Here is a 21,686-nt window from a genome sequence, read left to right as displayed (position 1 = left end):
CACAAACAAGAAGTTAATCGTACAGGCTTTGGTTTTCGTCATGTTGGCCAGCTCAATGATGTACTTCGAGGTGGACAACGCGATTGCCGAGACCTTGGCTTACTGGTTGAACCTGGGCTGGCAAGGACCCATGTGGAACCATCGTACTGCGCTTCTCACTTACGGATTGTGCCTCTTCCTCGTTCTCGGCGCCGTCATCTTGCAGCGCCGCTTCCGTATCTTCAACACCAATCGTGTGGCCTAAGCACCTGCCACAGGATCCGGAGGGGTGTCCTGGGCACCTACCACAGGATCTGGAGGAGCAGGTGGCCCCAGGGACGGATGACCGGACAGTAGGATTTAAAAGGCATCTCCGATTCCCTAATAAAATAACCAAATCATATCAAAAACTTTAATGTTATTCATTTGTTTACAAAACCTTAGCTTGGCAGAAAGGAAAATGGCGACAAGGCAGCTGTGTATTTCTTATTCACTCGAGCTTCCATCAATTTACTTTAATTAACTTAAGCAACATAAAAAAATGCATATTCTAGAAATACAAAATTATATGAATCGCTAAGCTTTTTCATTTAATTATAATAAACTAAAACTAAGTTTTGAACAGTAAAACCCACTTTTAGCTAACCATGAAGCCAAGGAAGGCTGCGCATATATGTTCAAATATTTATTTAAGTTGAAAATGTAAAATGTATTTAAAAATTACTTGAATGAATGGATTTACCGATTTATATTTTATGGGAATTCCATACAACCATAATCCGCCATTTTTAGCACTACCACTTGGGGATTTGGTATTTTGCCGCCCTGGCTTTCGCTAGCTGACTGTGCAGCCCTGGCAACCGCGCAAAAATGAACAATTCTTGTGTTTACAACCGATAAGAGAAGAGCCGCGCCGGAATGAACTATTTCCCGAACTATTACTCCATCGAGGACATCTTCGTGACCCAGGAGAAGGTGGAGTGCCGGGTGAACACGAAGCTGCAGCGGATGGGTGAGTGATTCGCGTGGAGCGATGTTTGGGAACCCACTGAAACCAAATGCCCGGTGATTCGCAGGCTTCCTGGATGCCGGCGCCGAGACGGAAGACTTGGAGCCCGGACGCACGGTCAACCTGCCGCTCTGGTACATCAAGGAGCTGAAGGTGAACAACGCCTACTTCACCGTCTCAGTGCCGGAGATCTACCGCAACGTGCACAAGGCCGTCTGCGAGGCGGAGACCACCCATATCGAGCTGGGGCGCCTGCATCCGTACTTCTACGAGTTCGGCCGCTATCTGACGCCCTACGACCGCCACCACGTCATCGGACGGATCATCTTCGAGACGCTCCGCCAGCGGGTGCGCCACTTGCTGGACATCTCCAAAAGCGACGGCCAGGCGGCCAAGCCGGAGCACCGCCTGGACAACATAGAGGCCAAGCTGCACGAGGCGGGAGTTCGAACTAACAGCCAGGTGGGCACATTCTCTTCCCTGATTGAAAGGTTCTCCTTCTCCGTAGCTTTATTTCTTCTTATCCAATGGGCCTTTTTGACTTTAGCGATGTTACTCCTAGCCATTCGGGCAAAGATTCGTTGCATCCATCTTCGGACTTAGTAGCCTCAACCTGTCTTCTTAAAACCCATCATTTTGGGACATAATTTTTTTCAAATTCTATGTTCTAAGTTCCGTACTTATAGCAGTTATTCAATTTACGCCTAAGGACTTAGTACTATCTTCAGTCTTAATTTTGTCTATACCTAGTACACCTAGTACCAACTTTTATGTTTTTGTCCAAATTAAGTTGGTTCGAAAGGCCTTTTTGACCTTTAATAAGTTGCTTGACCTTTCTTGAATGTTTCTTTTACAAAACCTATATTTTTCCGCTGGAGGAGTTTTGAGACTCAGCTGAGAACTGTAAGAACTGCGGCTTAGATACTTAAACCAATATTAGAACTCAGATAGAAAATATTAATCTACTGAAAATTAGACTCATAAAACTCAAAAAATTCCCATTTCAGTACATTGAATGGCTGCAGATGACGGGCAACAAGATCAGAACCTCGGAGCTGGTGGAGGAGCACCAGAAAAAGCGACGGCGGGCGGATCGCAGCGATGACGAGGGCGAGGTCCTGCCCAACAGCAAGCGGGCCACCTTATGATCCATCCCAGCACAGTAAACTACCCCTGGCAGATGTCTTGGAACTGTAGCAACTTTATTTCGTCCATTCTTTTGGTGGCCACAGGGCGGCCTTACCTCTCAAAAATACACTTGATCTATGCACTCGGCTATGTCCATTTGTACAGTTCAAAATACATGGAATCGCATACATCTACACATAACTAAGCATCCGATCTGGGGCCGGTCTTAAACTATACTCCTAGGAGCTGCCGGTTTGCGCTTTCCATGGACTTGGCAATAAGCCAAATAACCGCGCATCCTTCTACGACAATGCGCCACATTATTACATATAAATAGTTAACTACATATATAATTATAATCTTGTAAGCTCAATTAAAATTTGATTTTGTGCTAGTTTCACATACATTTCACAAATAAACATTCGCCAATGTCAGCATACATAGGTAGTAGTTCCTCAGAAGCAACCAATAGGACTTATATTTCAGGGACCGTAATGCGTATACGTTTTCTAGCTCTGGATTGTGCTGTTTTATGTATCTTGGAAGAATTTTCAATAGACAATTCGCATTTCTAGACTGAATAAAACAAAGTAGGTAGTAGCTCAAAATATAGACAAATAATATTTATAATTAGTAGTAAATAAAGCTCGTATTTGTTCCATCGAATAAAATAATATTTTTGATTACATTAGTTTCAAATAAATACTAAATTTGAGTGCGAATGTGCTGAACTCAATATGGAAATACGCTGCTATACAAAAAATATTTTCAAAAATATCAAAACCTTGGAAATATCAATAAAAAGTTGGACATTCCAAAAAATGATTAGAAAAGTATGACTGCTTAAGCACTTTGTAGACTAAAGGTAGAATGATTTCAAAATATCATATACAGGTTCTTGTCATGCTATATCATGCTATGAAATTATAAAGTCAAATAAATCAAAATTAAAATACAATATATTTGTTTAATTTTTCATTCTGTGGAATTACATGATTAAGATGTAGGTACTGTATATTTTAGTTGGTTATGATATATTTAACGGTTGGCTTTGGCTAATTTGTTTTCTGGGCGGCTTCTAAATAAATTTGGCAAACATGTAAAACATGTACTCATGCCAGCTACTGTACAAAGTTTCATACTTTATTTGGCCTTTCAATTTAGACTCTTGTTTTATGTATGTAAGAAAACACAAAGAATGTTTTACGGTCCCCGGATATCTATATCTGTTTTGATCACTATACAATCGATCAAGGCCGGCAAATGCAGTAATATATGCGCATCGAACATTCCTAGTTATACATCTGGCCAATCTCCTTTGGCTTTAATATGCTTTTCAGTTATCTTCGCTATATATATTTCTAACAGGTTATGTTATTAACACAAGCTTGTCCCTCTACAATTTTCGGGGCGATTAACAACATCGATTTTGTGGATATAGCAAGGATTGAATGCAACATTATTTCGTTTATGGTTAGGGGGTTTGCTTCAAAAAATAAGCAACATAGTTTATTCGCTTTATATATGCATTTGGTTTTAGTTATCTTTTTGTTCTTAGTTTTTCACTTTTTTTTAGTAAATAATGTATTTTTAAAACTAAACATCTGTCCCTGGTCTTTTCTGTTTTCTGTAATCCTCTCATGATTCCGGTTCCGAGTTTAATTTCCGTCCGTCCTGGTGAGTCTGTTATCTGGGTAAAGGGTCGTTGTTGTATAACTAATTGTTAAAAATGTATAAACAATAGCAAGATCTCCGCAAAATGGAAGCGGCTGGAACTGTGCCTCAAAATAAATACATGGATACAAGCAAACAGTTTACAATTTGCACTAGTTTTTGCCATTTTTGAGGGCGGTGGGGATAGGCGTGGCCCCAGACGTGGCTGGGAGCATCGCGTTGGGCGGTCGTCGCTTTTGTGGTAGGAAGACCTGAAAAATATAAGGATACACGAAAGTGAGCAAGACAGAATATAAATATTTTCCTTTGCAATTTCAACCAATTTTGTAATCAGTAAATAACTAGCAAAATGTTTGTACTCAATTCGAATAAAACCAATGGCTAATTCTTTACTTTATCGTTTATAATATATATTATAAAATATAGTATTAAATATTCCTTAAAGATTTGCAATTTTGAAAAAAAAAAAACTTGGAAATTTTTTCCTTAAACTTAAAATTGGTTGTGTGCTGGGGAAGAAAGATTGCTCACCTTGAGGGCCCCCAAAACCATCAGATAGAACCAGTAGAGCTGTGGCAAGAACAGAATGGCGATGCTGACCAGGCAGCCCCGTGGCAGCCCGCACATGGCCGCCCACATGGAGGCGGCCTCGATGGCCAGGCTGTAGCGCCACATCACGTATGGCCACATGCAGACGCGGCACACGAAGAAGGTGGCCAACATGAGCAGTCCGTTGGCGATGTACACGCGCGAATCCTTCAGCCGCATGGTGCTCAGGATGCTGCGCAGCGAGACGAACGGCGTGGAGAACTCCATCATGAACATGTAGCTGTAGATGCAGTGCCCACCGCCGCGGATGTACTGCATTAAACAAAAGATATATGATTTAGTATAGGAATATTGTAAGGCATTGCATATAACCCATTACATATGTCCTTAATGTTTTAACATTAATGGAAGTATAATTTTTCACTGGATTTTGTCCACATTCCGAATCTGGCAACGAAAATATTCCACCACATCAGCCATTCCTTAAAGTCGAAAAAATGTATATTTAGATAATATTTGAACCCTAATAACAGGGAACGGCTTCTTGTTTTGGCCAAGTAAAACTAATTCGATTTTAAATATATTTTGAAACAATTTTAAGTTATTGAGATGAAAAGTGCAACTGGCCCTGTTCCCATACAAATGTTGTTCAAATTAATGTATGTAAAATGAGATAGTCTTACTTTTCTACTTATAATTAATTTGTATAATGATAAAAATAATTAATTTGTTTGGTTTTAACTACATATGTCAAAACCAAATAGTTGCTCTAAAATAGTTTTAAAAACATTTATTCAATTAGGTACAAAAATGATCAAAATCTTAATTTTTCGAACTTTAAGGTCCACTTTTTAAAAACGCTGACGTGGAGAAACATTTTTCTGGGCAGATTCGGACTCAGGACACCGAAATCTATTGAGAAAGTATACTTTCATTAAAACAGTATAATTATTAAGCCCTGGCAAGTGGTGTTCCATAAAATGTATGGAACTACAAGGGCTTTAAACTAGGGTTATTCATATATAAATAAATATCATATCCGGCTTGCTCTTACCGTCACCACCAGCAGTCCAAACGTTCCGATAAAGACGTGGTGTATCATCATGACCGGGTGCGTGATGACATACTTGAGGAAGTCCCAGCGCCCGTCCTTGGGAATCTGGACGCAGGCGCCGTCGTAGTCGCAGATCTCGTGTGGGGTGCCCGGAGTGCTGCCGTTGTTGTTGCCGCCGGACGACTGCCCGTTGACCTTGCCGTTGGCGTGACCGTTGCTCAGCGGCGACCCCTGACCTTTGGTGATGCGCAGCAGGTGCAATTTATCGGCGAGCTTCTGGGTGTGCACCTTGTACATCGACCAGATGTCGTACATAAAGTAGGCGGTGCCGAACCAGCCGTAGGCCTCCATCAAGAAGTGCGACGCATAAACGAAGGACTTGGTGCACGTCGACTTGCAGACGATGAGTCCCACGAGGAAGGAGAAGGAAGCCTGGATGGCCGATACGATTCTGGAAGCATAAAGAGAAATGCCATTACAAATCAAGTAAGTATGTATATGTTATTGCAGCGAAATAATATTTAAATAACAATAAATCTCTATTATCTATGCTTTCTATGAGAACACAGTTAATCAGCAAGAATACTGTTAAGCATAGCGTTTTCTTTATGTCTCATTTATGTAATTGATTGACCCAAGTTTTTAAAGTAGTTATTAAGCACATATTGATAGATTTTCTACATTTAATCAAAGCAAGTCAGATCGGTAATCTGGAGAGTTTAATTAATGATATGTCGGAATGCGTTAGTTCTTTCAGATAATCGACTTAGAACTCAACTAGACCTTCAGATTTCGACAGAACGCATACACTCATAGAAAATTTATTCAAAATTTTTGGTAATCAACTGGAAAAAGACATCCCCTCCCATAAAAAAAGGAAACAAAAAATAACAGAATCCCGAAATCAAACCAAAGTCATCCCTTCCACCATCTCCAAACCCAATCCAAGCCACCGCAAATGGAGCCGTGTGATCCCGGACCGGAGAGGGCCATGCGCCTGTACCTATCCCAGCTGCTGGAGACCGGCAAGACCCGCTCCTCGGGCTGTCTGGACCGCTTCCTCCTGAAGAACATGACCAACTACCCACCGCCACCGCCACCACCACCTCCACCACCGCCAGCGTCGTCCATCGAGGCCAAGGCTTCGCGTTGCTCGCTCTTCGAGCAGCTCCTGTGCGGCGGGAGCCGGAGGTCAGAGCGCCTGCTGGTGCCCGATCTGGCCACCGAGTGGTTCCGCAAGCAGAAGGTCTTCCTGGACAAGCTCACCGCGGAGGAGCTGGCCGCCCTGAGCGATGGGCTGGCGGACAGGCAGCACCCGATGCGGCGTCGTCCGGCTCCCTGTCGCCAGCTGGGCAGGCCCCGCTGCAGATCCCCGGCTCCGGAGGCCAGTCAAGCGCTGGAAGTAGAGGAGCCAGTGGGCAAGGTGGCCGCATGTGTTCCCACCACGGAGCCCAGGCCGGGTAATCCCTTCCTAATCAGCAATAGGCCAGCGGAGGAGATGCGGAGCAAGAGTCCTAGGCGTGGAAGGAAGCTCCACCTGGACGCGGGGGGCCATCGCAGGCGGGGCAGCTGCTCCTGCCTGAAGGGGCGGGCAGGGACATCCCACGAGTGCCTCTTCCAGGCCGATGGACAGCCCATGGCCAGCGAGTGTTTGGCGGCTCGCCGGACGGAGCCGCTGTTGCCGCGCCTGCGCCGCAAGTTCGACTTGCGCCAGGCGCCCCAGCGGCGGCTCGATCCGGCCCTCTTCCGCCGCATCTCGCCGGAGTTCTTCCGCATCCTGGCCAGCTACGAGGCGGCCATGAGCGAGATCTGCCCGCTTTACGGCATCTCAATGCAGCACTGGGGCGAGACTGCGGCCTGTTGTCCGTGTGAGGAGGCCCACTCCCACTCGAAGCAGCGCTTCCTGGGCGACGATGCGGTGGCCACTGCCGTGGTGCATCCCTCCTGGCCGCCACTCGAAACTCGGCAGCCAGAGAAGGAGCCGTCCACCAAGAAGCAAGCGGAGAGAAGAGCTGTCAAATCTCAAAAGGAGCAAGTGGAGAAGAAGGCGAAGAAGCCCTGCAACAACGACTCTTGCACCAATGAGTCCTGTCAATTGAAGAAGGGAATCGAAAAGGGGGCCAACGAGGATCGGATTACCTCCGAGGATGAGCGCCAGGAACAAAGGCGTGGGAAGCAGAAAGACAGACAGAAACGAAGGTCGATTTCCTCCGAGGATGAGGAACAAGAAAAAAGACATAGGAAGCCGGACGACAGGCGGCAACGGAGGGAGGAAAGTCAGGAGGATGAGCAGCTTGAAGGGAGTGACTGGAAGGCAAGCCAGCAGACTGTGAAGTCTTCAAATCCCCCGGAGGAGCGGCAGTGGCGAAGCCATGACCAGTCGGACAGCAAGCAGACAGTCCAGTCGACCAAACCCCCCGGGAGACGGAGGAAATTCGGCAGCTATTTCCGCCGGCACCCGCAGCAATATAGGACAGCCTATGTTCCCTCGAATTTCGCTCCGCCATCTGCTCATCCACTGACTCATTCACCTGCTAATCCAGCTGCTCATCCAGCTGCTCATCCACCTGCTCATCCAACTGCTCATCCAACTGCTAATCCAGCTCCTCATCCAGCTCCTCATCCAGCTGCTAATCCAGCTGCTCATCCACCTGCTCATCAAACTGCTCCTCTTCCGCCTCACGTAATGCCTCCCGATTATACTTCGGCCGAATCCGAGCAACTTCCCAAGAGCATTATCGGCGGATTCACCTGCATGTGCAAGCGCTGCGTGGAACCGGGTCGCCACCTGCTCTACAACCTCAACGCCAACTACCACCAGAACCGGGAGAGGTACGGCCAGATGCGGCAGAGCAGGAAACGGCACAAGAAGCAGGAGCGGCATCCGCCATTCCACGTGACCTCGCAGCCGGCGCCATGCAGCTGGAAGACATGCAAGGCGGATTTAAATGGGTCGCCCGAGGAGGGAGACAGCAGCACCACGCTGAGACCCTGCGTCGCTTCCGAATGTGGATTCCAGACTGGACAAGTGGCCCAAATCCAAGCGGAGAGCGAACAGTCCTTGCCCTTTCGCACCCCGGCTAGCGAACGAACGTTGGTGGAATGCAATCAGGCCAAGTTACCTGCGGTGAAGTCTGAGGTGGACTGCCAGTGTGGACTGCCGCAGGAGACCTTCCAGCTTCCGCCCGTCAGGAGGTGCAGTTACTCGCCGGAAAAGCGGGAACAACATGTGCTCCGGAGCACCGAGGTCCCGAAGAAGTACTCCCCCCCTGCAGACTACTCCAAGTGTGGTAAGCGAGTTCGGGCCTGCTATTTGGCCAATGATTTCCACCAGCTTATGCGACGCGTGGCCAGGAAAAGACCATCCCCCAAAACTCGGATCACAGGCAGACCCAAGGTGTCGGGTAATGCCACCTCCAAGAGGATAGGAAAAGCTGCCCATCAAATGGCTCAGCATCCATCCACCACCGACGCTTCCGTTGCCAATCCTGCAGCACAAATTAGAGTCCAACCCAAATCCACTTCGAAATCGGGTGCAAGGCGGAAACCAAAAATGAAGGGAGCACTGCTGCCAGAACAAAGTCCCACCAAGAACTTGATTATTCCCCATGCGGCCACCGATGTTCCCAAGCTGCGGTGTCTGCGGAAGGTCACGAAAAAGAGAGTGGAGCCCAAGAAAGCCCCATTGACCAAGAGCACCAGTTTTCTCAGCCTGGACGTTTCCAAGGCGCGAAGCGATATGCCATCGGAGAGGAGCCATCCTCAAGAGATCCCAAGCAGCAGTCAGCCTCATTTCTCCAGTCAAAGGGGAAACCAAACCACCTATTCCTCCAATCCCAGTGGAACGAAAGAGAATTGGAAGCCTTCGTCCTCGCCGAGGTGCATATCTCCCAAACGACAACGGGAAGCAAAGGTCAGCTGCTCTCAGGACAGTCGTCCCAGGAACTGGCGACCTGATCCCAAGCCATCCAACTGGAGTTCAAACAAAATGCGGAGTCGAAAGAGAACGCCTCCCCGCAGCTCCTCCAGCAGTTCACTGGAGCGCTCCTCGAGCGGACCACGCTACGCGTCCACGGAGGTCAGTGCAGTGAGTGACTATTACAAGTCCAAGACGAGCTCCATGTCAAGAGGTCCTAACACTTCGAATACCTCCCAATGGTCGTCACAGAAGAGTCGGGATGTCAGGCAGAATCCAAGGAAAATGCAGGATTCGAGGCAGACAGTCCTGACCAACTCCTCGTATCCCTCGTGCTCCAATGCCTACTCCAGTCAATATTCAACGATGTGGGAACAGGAGGATCTGAGCCAAGCCCAGTACCAATGTTCGAGCATGAAGTCGTCCATAAAGAAGCCCCCGATCCGATGGCAGCCCTCATTCAGCAGCGCACCCTCGCACTTGGAGACGGGTCGTCGCTACTACACGGACACACAGCCGGGGGGTGAGGGTGGTGGATCCCAGTGCAGCTGTCGCTCCCTGCGCTCCACCAGCTCTATCCGGGCACTTAGCTCCAACACGGACAGTGTGAGGTGTCCCTGTGCTCCCGCTCCGTCGGTGGCCAGTGTGGAGCCACCGCAGGAGGCGGGCAATGAGGAGGAGGAGCAGGGGCAGTGCTATTGTTACAACTATCAACCTCGAAGTCAGGACCAACCCGTGCATAACCCATATATCCAGTCTCCGAGTCACTACGCGCAACAGTGTAACTTGGAACGGACCAAGGATTTCGGTCAGAAGCCACCGTTTTTCAGTACTGCCCTGAGGTGGGAGCCACAGCAGCACCACCATGCTCGCACCCAACTACGCACCCAACGCCCTCCGCCTCAGAAACACCAACAGTTATCCTCGAGATATCCTCAGTACCCAGTAGACAATCTAGCAGGACAACAACAACAATCGAGAGAGTGGGTTCCAGAGTATCAAACGCCTAATCGATGTATATGCAATACCAACCAAAGATGGGGTGACCAGGTGGAAAACACGCAGTATTACCCAGAGAATAACTACTCAATGCAGGAGGTTCAATACGATGAGGGCCTAAGGAATAACCCCTATCCAAGGGATCGAGCTGGAGCCATAAACGCCGCTGCTCAAGGTCTTAGGGGTTTGGTAAACGCTTTGGGAGGAGTTCGGCATAGACCGAGATACAACCCGAATCTCAGAGGAACCAATCAACAACAAGGTTACCACCAAGGAATGATCGACCCTAGTGGCTATAGTCAACAGTCAGTTGGTAAACATGATCCGAATCCCCCGAGGCCAACATTGCCCCCAAGGCAGGGTAGAAATTCAGTTCACTCACAGTATATCTTCAATCCTACAGTGGAAGCTGCAGCACAGGAGGCGAGAAACCACAGGGAGCAAGTCCCCACCTACAAGGGAGCATCCAATTCGGACTTCCTACCCAGAAACAACCACTCAAATTTATACGGCTACTCGATGACGCCCCACAGAGATGGTGAAGGGAACTACATGTCAGTGGAGGGAATGCCCAGCAGCTATAATGAAAGACGAAGCATGGAGGGGGAACAATCGTGGTGCAGGATGGAAGCTGGAGCGGGTAAGGCAAGAGTAAGAGCGGAAAAATCAGTCGGGGAAAGGAGGGGATCTCCTAAGCTCGTTTGCTTTGGCTCTGATATGGATTCCCACACCGAGTCTGCAAGCAGGAGAATGACTTCTGTCCCCAAGAGAGGAAGGCAAACTGGAGGAGCTTGGCACCAAGTCGATGAACCCCCTAAAACTCCCACGCCCCTGGCCATTTTCCTGGACAATTTGAGAGCGAAACACGCTGCCTCTGAAATGGCAGCTAAAACGGTCACCCAAGAGCCCAAAAAAGTGGCCACCCTCGAGAATTTTACAAAAACTATGCTAGTGGGGAGCGAGGACACTTCGTCCGCCAGTGATGATGACACGGACGCGGATGACTGTCTGGACTTAAGGCACAGGCGAATGCGCAGTCCCTCAGAGCTGACCATGGTCATTCCATCCACCTACACGGGACTCCTCGAGGAGCAAATCCTCGGTGAGTACCTGCCCAGGCCGCGGTATAAGCGCAGGTCATAGGTCAAACCGCGATTTTCTTATCCGACGCAATAACCTTAGGTCAGATTGTAATCAAAGATAATACATAAATAAATAAATGTGTAAAGTTTAAAGCGAGTAATACTTTTAGTGTTAAGTTTAAAGTAGGTATTACTTTTGGTTAATAATATGCTGTTCGACATATCACAAAAGAGCGACGTAAAATAGAAAGCAACGTTTCGTTTGCGTCTTTGCAAAAATGCACCTTTACTCTTCGTTGCTCATTTCTTTTTAAATATATGTAAATGACCTTTGTGTGTCTTTGGTACCAAAGATATTAAAATTAAAAAATACTTCTGATCAAAGTTTATATTTATATGGAGAAGATTAGCGCCCTTTTGAATGATAGATCTCAGGATATTACATTTAGTTATGTTTCCAAACTCGTAACCATACGGAGTAGATCATAATAGATCATGATAGGGGTCATTCATAGATCTCCAATGGTTTTCATGGTAATCATTACCAGAAAGGTGCCAAAATAAGACAAAGAATTTGTTAAATTTTGATGGACCGAGATGAAAGACGGACTAATAGGGAGACCCAAAAATCGAGGAACTACTTGGTGTACGGACTTGACTTGTTCCTCCGGCGGACGCCGCCCTGCATCCGCACTCCCACATTGGGCAGCTCCGTCTTGTTCCTCTTCGGAGAGCCCGTGGAGTTGCGCGAGGATCGGCGGGATCCCTTGGCCGAGGCAGTGTCGCTGGTCCGAGGGCCCGCCATCGCGCTCTTTGGAGTATTGGAGGGGCGCCGCAGTGAGCTGGCCGTGCTGCGGAGGACGGGTGTGCTGCTCTCCACCCGGTTGCCCGGATCCTCGGTCTCCGGCACGCGGCGGGTGCAGTACATCTGCATGGTGACGGTCTTCCGCAGCGGCTTCTTCTGTGCATCCGCGTTCTTGCCCTTGTCCTGTGCCCTGAGCCGGCGGCGCTGGTGGATCACCGCATTCTTGTCCGTGGCGGCCACCTTGTGGTAGAGGTTGCACAGCTCCAGGCACTGCCGGGCGCTGTGGAACCGCTTGACCCGTCCGTCCTGCTCCAGGATGCCGCACACCAGCTCCTCCAGCTGCACCTTCTCCAAAGCCGTCAGCAGTGCGTCGAGGTCCACGGGGCAGGCGGCCCGGGCGTTCAGTCGGTGCAGCATGGTTAGGAGCCGGGCTCGCTGCTCCGGAACTAGCACCGGCCCCAGGAAGATCAGGCGCAGCAGCTTGTAGGCATTGGTGCGGTCCAGCGGATCGATGGGCTGGCCGCAGCGGTCGTAGAGGCTGTCGTAGATCCTCAGGTCGTGCAGCTCCGTGTACGGCGCCTTCACGTTCTCCATCACCGACCAGACGCGGTCGCGCGGGAAGCGCGGCAGGGGCTTGCTCTCGTGGTAGGCCAGTTGGAAGAGCGTGGTCAGCACCTGGAACTGGCTGACCCGGAACAGGCAGCTGAGCGCCTCCAGGATGTGCCTGTTGCGCGTGCAGGAGTGCCGGCATCCCTGCTCCCCGTTGCTCTGGCTGCACAGCACGCACTTCCCGGCCGGACAGCAGCGGTGGACCGCCGCCGGACGCAGTGGCTCCAGCGGCAGGCGACAGGCGGGTCGGCAGCACATCGAAGGTTGGCAGGCCGCAGCCCCGCACATCGGTGCACAGCACATCTCCCACAGTCTCGCCTCGATTCCCGCTCCGGTAAAACTCCTAATTTAGCTAGCCTAGGTTCTCTGATCTCTTGATTTTTGATTTCCGGACTGAAAATAAAACCATGGCTGCCTGCAACATAGTCACATAGTACAATTAACATCAACTTTTTGCTTAATATTTAGCTATAAAATTAAACATAGTCAATACTATCGATGATCTTTATGTTTTTATAATTACCCTATTGTTTGGATAAATTTGTTTGTTTTGTAAATTGTAAATTGAAAACAGAAGTGTAAATAGAAAAAGCTATAATCGTTTTATTCGATTTTGGCAATCGAACAAAATCGGTTAATTGAAGTGTTGCCAATAAATTTAAGTAAGAAGAAGTTTAGAACTTGACCCACTTATAAACCATAGTAGGTTGCTAACCATCTGTCATTGCATTTGATCCCTATACCAATCATTATGTTAAATTATCGGAAAAAATCATTTAAAATCGTTTTTAACCATTGAGAAAAGCCCACACAGTGTAAATTTGAGATAAGCTAAAATTCCTATTCGACCAAAGGACAAAATTTTCGGCGTAAGTGCAATGTCCCAGGATATGTCCACATTTTTGGGCGGAACTCGACGTAGCCCACCGGACCGATCGAAGATGATCAAGGCCAAAAATGGAGCAGGGGTCACCGGATCGTCAGGCGCTGAAGGATCGGGAGGATCAGGAGGATCAGGTGGAGGTCGATCGCAGCAGGGGACAGGTGGTGCAAGAGGAACAGCAGCCACAGCCAGGCGCACTGGAAGGCCGCCAAGTGGAGCAAGTGCACCCAAGAGGATCACAAATAGGGCCGCGAATTGCAGCAGAAACTTGCCAGGGGTAACGGCGGAATTAAGCGGAGCCGTGTCCAAGAGAGCCACTGGTGGTGGTCCAACCAGGATAATCCAGACAACGGCCACATCCACGCTCCGTCGAAGGCAAGCACCGGCGGCTCCAGTGAGGGAACCCGCTCCCCGCCGGATAAACGAGGTGAAGTGGATCATGATGCCGTCGCAGAGCTTCGTGCAGTGCAGCGAGACCTCCTCCTCCGAGGACAACAGCCTGGAGCAGGCCAAGAGTCCTCGGGTGGAGGAGGAGGAGGCTCGGGATGTGGGCCTGGACAAGAGCAGCAGCAGTGGGCGCCTGCACCAGCTGGAGGAGCTGCACCCGATGACCCTGCCGGATGAGCCCGTTGGTCAGACCAGGACCAAGGTGCGATCCTCGCGCGCTTTTCGTGTTCCCAGCCAGCGGATCATGCACGAGGAGGAGCTGATGCGGGCCCAGCTGCTTCAGATGCTTCCACGGCGGACGAGGACCCATTCCAGCAGTCGTTACCCTGGCCGGGCTCCCAACTGGTCACCCCATCAACTGCCCAGTAGGCTTCCAAGTCCCTCTCCCAGTAGGCTTCCAAGTCCCTCCCCCAGTCGCTCTGAACACCCAATCGTCAGTCGTATGCCATCGGAGGAGGACCTCAAGGACGTGACCCTGTTATCGCAGCCAAGGCTAGCATCTGGCCTCATTTCCTGCGCTCCCAGTCCGACCGCAAGTCCAGGTCCCAGCCTCAGTCGCCTCCAGAGTCCCAGCACGAGTACCGACTGGAATCCAAGCTGCAGCACCATGGATCCCCATGCAAAAGGTCCCACTTCCAGCTCAAATTCGGACGCGAGTCCCAGCAGCAGCCAAAGTAGCTCATCCAGCACCAGTGAAAGCCAATGCCGGAGTAGGGACGGGAATATCCAGCGGTCCAGAGGTGGTGTGGGTAGCAAGGCCATCAAGCTGACCTCGACGGTGATCAAGATCATGCCAGCGGAGGTCAGGAAACCAATAGAAGTTCCCAAGGAGAAGGAGAAGGAGATGGAGCAGGGCAAGGGGTCGATGCCACTTCAAGCCAAGATGCCCCCAGTATTTCAGACTAAAGAACAGGCAGAAACTAGACAGGCCATGAATGCAAGCATGGTGCAATCGATTGCGCCACCCAAGTTCACTCCCATGGTTCAGGTGGTCAATCCGATCAGTCAGTCGGTGAATCATGTGGTCAACCAACTGACGGCCCAACTCAAAGAGGCCGCGATGATGCAGTCAAGGGATGGGGACAAGTCACCCGAAGGAGATGCGTATCAAGCGTGGACATCAAAGGGTCCGGCAAGAAAGCCCTCGATTTATCTGCTCTTGAATCAGCCAAAAGATCAGTCTGCGACTTCATCGAATGCACCATCCAAGGATGCCTGGGTTATCCAACCAATGGAGCAGCCAAAGGCAATGCCGGTTGCAAAAAAACCATCTCAGAGCTTGAAAATGCATCAGCCAAATGAGCAAACATGGAAACAGCAGACCAATCATTATCTGAACGATCCCAAAGAACATCCCGGCCACAATTTTAGTAAATACATGAATCCACCGAAGCATCGGTATATGAATACGCCAATGAATTTTGAAGGAAATCAATATCAAAACCAGTCCAGAGGTCATTCGTCGATGGTTCCATCCAGAATTCCCTCCAAACATCAGTTGGACTTTCAGTCAGGGATGTCAAGGAATCCATACATCCAAAAAACTTCGAAAATGTCATGCAGGTTTAAGCCCGAGACGCAACGAGCACATCCAGCTACAACGATCCAGCCTGTTTCCTTGAACAGGGTCACCCGGCCAGCCACCTCCTTGGGACGCCCTTATGTGGTTCCTCCACCGCCGACGCAGCTGCCGGATGCCCCAACTGGTGGCAAGATCGTCCGGAAGGACCAGCACAAGGTGCCGCGCACCATGGAAGATGGCATCGACATGAGCTACCAGTACTTCGTGTCCATTCCCCTCAAGCGCGGCAGGAAGCCACAGGTGGTCCGCTACCTGTACCGTCCGATGGTGCGCCAGATCAACCCACCCAGTTCGCCCAATCGCCGCTCCTCGAGGCGGGCGAAACGGAAGGGAGCAACTGGCGGAGATGGAGAGCAGGCACTGGCAGCAGAAAAGGATTCGCAGAAGATGGATCCGGCTCTGGAAGCTCTGGGCGGAATGCCCCTGCCGCTGGAGGATCCATCGAATGCCAGAAACACATCCCAGAAATCGGATAATCACTCTTTTCCAGATCCGGAGGCAGCTCCCTACGAGGTCCCACCGCTGAAGCTGGATGCCCGCTATAAGGCCATGATGGAGCAGTTAACCCAGATGCCGTATCCCGAGGATAAGCCTGGTCGTCGTCATCGTCGCCGGCGCTCCAATCGCCGAGCACGCGCCGCCGGTGGCGCTGAGCAGTTGGCTCCACCAGAGCAACACTTGGGCATTGGAGGCGGCGACGCCGTCAGGCATGAAATGCGCTCCCTAAAGCAGGTTTCATCCATCTGGAAGTCGGGTGCCCGCTTGCCCACGCTGGTCAACTATCGACCGGGTGTCAGTCGTCTAAGCACGACCACCGGATCTCCGATCTCGTTCCATTCGCCCGTGCAGTTTCGCCCGTTCGAGGAGGCCGGAGTGGAGGGCTTCGTGCTGCCCGGCGAACCCATGATCCGGGCCATCACATACGACGACATCGAGCAGCAGGAGCACCAACTGGAGAGGGAGGAGCCGCATCAACAGCACCAGATTGAGCAACTGCTGCTGGATCTTCATCCAGAGAAACGCAAGGGGGGCGCCACTGCGATGGTAAAATCAGTGAGCTTCCATCCCGGCGATGTGAAAGAAAGTGAAATCCGGACGGAGAGCAGCAGTTCCATCAGCATTAGCTTGACCTCAAGCAGCAGCTGCGGCAGGACCAAGACCAAAGGACGTCGGGCCACTCGGAAGAGCAAGGCCAAGTCCAAAGGAATAGCTAAGAATCGCAGGTGAGGTTCTCGGCAAGGGAACTGTGTGCCACCATAAGACTGGGCACCACCACCACAGAAATATTCATTGATTTACGTAGCCTCCTACTTTTTAAACTATTGAAAAAATTGAAAGTTAATTGTAGCAATCGTAGAGGTAATGTCTCTACAAAATGAAACAACATTGAAACTTTTATATTTAGTTATGTAATTCAAATTTTTTTTGTAAATTTAGAAAATATATTTCGAACGTATTGCAACTTATTCCTCAAGCTTCAAATACAAAAACTGAAAACTCGTTTGTTTGTTTATATTAAAGAACAGTTTTATATGTAAATACTATTCCAAAATTATAACTGTCAAAGCAGAATATTTATAAAATTTCAGTTATACTTTAATAAGCCATTAATTCGCGAGTGGACTGGTGGTTCAACTCAACTGCGGAGGCGATGACTTCACCTGGCGCACCTGCAAAGGTCAAGGGAGGTGGGCCAGGGTCAAGGTCCTGCTGGGGCGATTGCTCAATGTCAGGAAGTTGGTCATTAGCGAAGGAACTGGGGCAGAGACTAACGAGAAGCGATAGTCCTACCCCCAGTGATAATGCGACCTATAAAAATAGCTTTCAATTACGCGGAAGTGGTTCGGAAATTACATAATTGGTTGATGTTTTAATAATAGCAACTATTTTCTTTTTGCTTATGATTTTGAATAAGTTCTATACTATTTCTAGACTTTCAAAAATGGTTTGTGCTGAAAATAATTGGATTCCTTTCCATTTAATTAGTTAATTTCACACCTACAACCTATAGTTTTCAATAAATCTGAGCCTATGCTTGAGTAAACTTTCCTCTCTTATATTATTCTTCCACACACCCATGGGCTTGTGACCTATTTGCCTACGCAATCAATTAGTCAGACGTGATTCCGGCTAGTGCAAAGTGATCACTTAACCTGGACGCACCCCTCCCCAGAGCCCCACCCTGCTCCACCCCTGGCAGTCGCATTCCATCGGAAAGTCAGCCCAACAGAACCGAGCCAAAGTCCCCACATCGAATGCAGGCATTAGTTCCAATTTGAAGCGCCGCCGGTTCTACCTAATGTATGGCCCCAAAGGTGTCACATACAAAGTATTTACTATATGGGCATGGGCCTTGCCATATGTGTTTTTCTGGGCAATCGAATCGAATGTGATTTAGATATCGGTTACTGGGTCGTCGAACGTCGTCCGCAATCCAAAACAATGGAGCGTAGAGCCCAGCCAGCTAGAGGTAATACACATATAACGAGATAAAGCCCCAACTATGTCCAATTAAGATTTACGGTTGAAAGTCAAGGGCGCGAGGGAGGAAAAAGCTGCGGAAAATTTCTGAAAAGAGATTGACTCTCCCTCACTGTTGTACCGAGGAGCTCTGTCTCTCTTTCTGCGAGCACCTAAGCATCTAACAACATGCCGCTTATCAGCGTTAGATGCACTCGCTCACCCAAATCGATTCGTTTGCCCGATAGGAAGACAATACAGACGGACCCGGACATGGGGAAGGCGGCAAATAGGCGGGGACAGTCGCCAAAGCCCCGGCTGATTGCCTTATCGGCAACGTGGATGTGAAGTGCGTCCGTTGGACTTACAACGATCGGGGGAGACAAATGAACGCCGGGGAATTGGGTCGGCTGTCGGAGACTTCAATGATTAAATGAGTATGCCATGTCATTCAGATGCTAAGGGCCTCTTGATCTACGAGATTGGTTGAGAAAGTGGTTATTATTGCATGGTTAAAGCATGAAACTTGCAAAATTGTAGAATGATAATTTCACTAATCACTTCCTAACTAAAAAAATATATTACCTAACTTAACTTTGCATATTCATATATCAGCTAGATTTTAACAATTTAACATTATTTTGTAATTTTGTTTTCATTGAAAGTATCTTAGTTAATCAAAAGCAAGGTTCCCATACAAGAAATCCAAAAAAATTGTATGGGAATAAAGTAGAGTACTCATACACAAATGATTGTTCAATTAAATTTAAGGTAGATTTGTTACAAAGGCTGAATTAGTGGTGTTGTTCAAATCTTAATGTACCTAAATTTGAATTGCAATTTGAGTAATTTGACTCGGTAAGCTCAGTGTTTTCATATGTTCTCTCAGTTTAAAAACTACGTTTAGCCTATCATAGGGTTAAAATATAAAAGTGTAGTTTTGGGGCAGATGGAGGTGTAAATCAAAATATTAGTTAAAGCCAGAACAAACTTGAAAACCGTATATACCCCTTCCAAAGGGAACGAGAAAGAATGCATGTGATGTACGCTTATCCGAGTTTACGGCAGTGATAAAATAGATTGAGCCAATTGCCGCCCAGAGATCGGGTTGTATAACACCTGGGCACACATCGCTATAATATATGGTCCGACACTCTCTGTTTCATCATGACGAGTACAAATGTATGTAATTGCAGGGGGAGGCTCAGAGATGAGGGGTGGAACTCAATTTAAGCTCGCTAAACAATTCTACACACAGTTTAATTAGCACTTTGGACTGCGGGGGAAATAGTGGAAACTGTAGTTTAGAAACTACTAGTAAACAGGCGCTCACGTATTGTTTCGAAATTATGTGATTCTCGGAATTATTTGAATTCAGTTTCCACCGATTCGGCGTACCCCAATGTTTTAGAATCCATTCAAGCGTTGTTATGGTATTAAATTTCTAAGAAAATAAATATGTCAGCTGTGTTGCAAATATTTTTGTTAACCAATTAGCATGGATAATTGCAATAAAGAGACGACTTGATCTTGAAGGAAGTGTGCCATCTTAGGATGTTTATATTAGTCCGGTTAAATGGGATACCAATCGTATTTCGCACTTAAATTTCATTTCAAAACCGACTCGCCTTGAGCCAAACCCGTTCTATCCCGTTGCCCCAACGCCCCATCACCACGCCACCCCCTCTCCACGTCCCACGCCCGCCAAGAGACCTTGACCCGCATGTCGCTGTGCGAGATGATGATATAAATCAGCGCCGGCTAAGGAACGCCATTGCCGAATGTCGGGGACACCAGCCGACGTCCAGCTGGGACATATACTATACTATACTATACTATGTATATATGTCTGTATACAGACGACGATAGGGAAGGGTACTCGAGGAGTACTCAATCTTTGTAAGGCACAATAAACTCGCCAACAGATATGCCTAGATAACGCTAATGGTACTTACAAAATGAAAGCACCTTCCATTCAAAACTAATCTTATTCTGGTTGAACTTTAAGGAAATAATATCTATAATAGATACGTATTTTGAACGCATAGTTTGATTGAATGAATCATACATTCTCGAAGGCGGCAAATTTATTACGCGATAGGTTAAAAGGTAGTGAGAATACCAGATGCCTGAGGCAAAGATTTCCAAGCTCAAATAACTACGTAATCAATGACATTAGCAAACGTTCAGCTGGGTTTTATGGCTCAAAATCTAGCTGAATACAGAAAGTAATAGGAATTCTACTCAATCGGCAATTAAAACTAGCTAAGGCACACTTAATTCGACACCTAATACCAGTCTAACCGTAAATACATACAAGTGTAACAAAACATTGAAAGAGCTTCAAATTGATGCTAAAGAGGGGTTCCTAATTTTAGAACTATAATTCACAATTTGGTGAAATCAAATGAGTATGGTCAAAATGATTTTAGTACCTCTGCAAAAGTAAGTACCCGTATCATAGGTATAATATCTAATATCTGGTGAAACGAAACTGCTTTAGATGAATACGAGAGAAATAGTTAACCAATGCAAATACATATTTGTATAGAATTATATAAGTATTAAAAAGCACATTTCGGTTGAGTGAATCATTGAGTGCTGTTGATTTCGGGGAAGGGCGAAAGATAAGGAGTTTTGGGAGGGGGACCTGCGTAGTGCCACCCAGACGTGGCCCACCACTGCATAACGCAAGTGCAGTGGGTGCGTATGTGGGTGGCGCCGCGGGAAAATCAATAGATATACATCTGTGGGTCCATTCGAAAATGCACCCCCACTGCCAGCTGCCGCTACTCACTTGTTGGTGATCTCCAGGACGTCGGACATCATCAGGCGGTACTTGCGGCGGAACCTCTGGCCATGGCTCGTCTCCAGCAGGTATTTGTTGCAGAAGTCGGTCAGCGAGACGAAGTAGATGAATCCCAGCGAGGTGAGCACCAGTCCGCGCTGCAGCGAGATGCGGTCACTGCTGTTGGGGATTTGCCACAGGCTGCCGCAGGCCAATCCCATCGAGCCGATGGAGAAGGCCAGCGAGAAGTAGCAGCCGCGTCGCGACGGCGACTGCGGCGTCGTCTTCACCGAGTGTTCCTTGGACTCATCCTGGGGCTGCCGCTCCTCCTGGCAGGCTCCACTCGCCTGCTGGCGTCGCTGCTGCATCCTGGCGCCCACTCGAACGATATCCGGCTGCGATATGCGGCTCAAACGGCGGGACAAACGGCACAGATGGGGGGCGCAACCTGTTGCGGGAACCGGGAATGGGGGTCCGGATTCCGGGCGCTGCTGCTACCGCTTCTGACGGCGGGCGGGCTTCTCTCGGCGGCTGCTTACACGCTGCACTGCGTCTTGGACATGGCGGCTGGGCGAACGGGAGGAGCTGGAGAACCTGGCGGCGCGGTGCGAGGGCTCATTGGTCGTGCGGATTGTTTACAGTGTGCCCGTGCAGCGACCGCTCGAATATGCTGCTCGATAGCGCAGGCGAGGCATCGATGCTGCAATCGATGCTAGCGACTT

General features: G+C 48.6%; 5 protein-coding genes across 5 annotated transcripts; 3 read left to right on the top strand and 2 right to left on the bottom strand.

Moving 5' to 3' along the window:
* The first annotated feature begins 813 nt into the window (after positions 1-813).
* LOC108043833 (DNA replication complex GINS protein PSF3) lies at positions 814-2,555 on the top strand. The gene is made up of 3 exons (XM_017122643.2): positions 814-991; positions 1,056-1,450; positions 1,996-2,555. Exons 1-3 carry the CDS (start codon positions 898-900, stop codon positions 2,134-2,136), a joined length of 630 nt encoding a protein of 209 aa, XP_016978132.1. The 5' UTR covers positions 814-897; the 3' UTR covers positions 2,137-2,555.
* Positions 2,170-21,638, bottom strand: LOC108043830 (ceramide synthase). Its single transcript, XM_017122641.2, has 4 exons — positions 20,974-21,638; positions 5,394-5,844; positions 4,322-4,651; positions 2,170-4,041 (listed from the first exon to the last, which is right to left on the bottom strand). Exons 1-4 carry the CDS (start codon positions 21,330-21,332, stop codon positions 3,943-3,945), a joined length of 1,239 nt encoding a protein of 412 aa, XP_016978130.2. The 5' UTR covers positions 21,333-21,638; the 3' UTR covers positions 2,170-3,942.
* LOC108043834 lies at positions 6,230-11,727 on the top strand. The gene has a single exon (XM_017122644.2). It carries the CDS (start codon positions 6,352-6,354, stop codon positions 11,449-11,451), a length of 5,100 nt encoding a protein of 1,699 aa, XP_016978133.2. The 5' UTR covers positions 6,230-6,351; the 3' UTR covers positions 11,452-11,727.
* LOC108043831 lies at positions 11,924-13,228 on the bottom strand. The gene has a single exon (XM_017122642.2). The coding sequence runs from the start codon at positions 13,105-13,107 to the stop codon at positions 12,028-12,030; it is 1,080 nt and encodes a 359-aa protein (XP_016978131.1). The 5' UTR covers positions 13,108-13,228; the 3' UTR covers positions 11,924-12,027.
* LOC108043829 lies at positions 13,468-19,715 on the top strand. The gene has a single exon (XM_017122640.2). The coding sequence runs from the start codon at positions 13,683-13,685 to the stop codon at positions 16,941-16,943; it is 3,261 nt and encodes a 1,086-aa protein (XP_016978129.2). The 5' UTR covers positions 13,468-13,682; the 3' UTR covers positions 16,944-19,715.
* Positions 21,639-21,686: the final 48 nt, after the last annotated feature.

Source organism: Drosophila rhopaloa, unplaced genomic scaffold (genome assembly GCF_018152115.1).
Source record: "Drosophila rhopaloa isolate 14029-0021.01 unplaced genomic scaffold, ASM1815211v1 contig_3, whole genome shotgun sequence".
Taxonomy (NCBI): domain Eukaryota; kingdom Metazoa; phylum Arthropoda; class Insecta; order Diptera; family Drosophilidae; genus Drosophila; species Drosophila rhopaloa.
The sequence above is the reverse complement of the archived record's forward strand: the minus strand, read 5'-3'. Positions and strand labels throughout refer to the sequence as shown.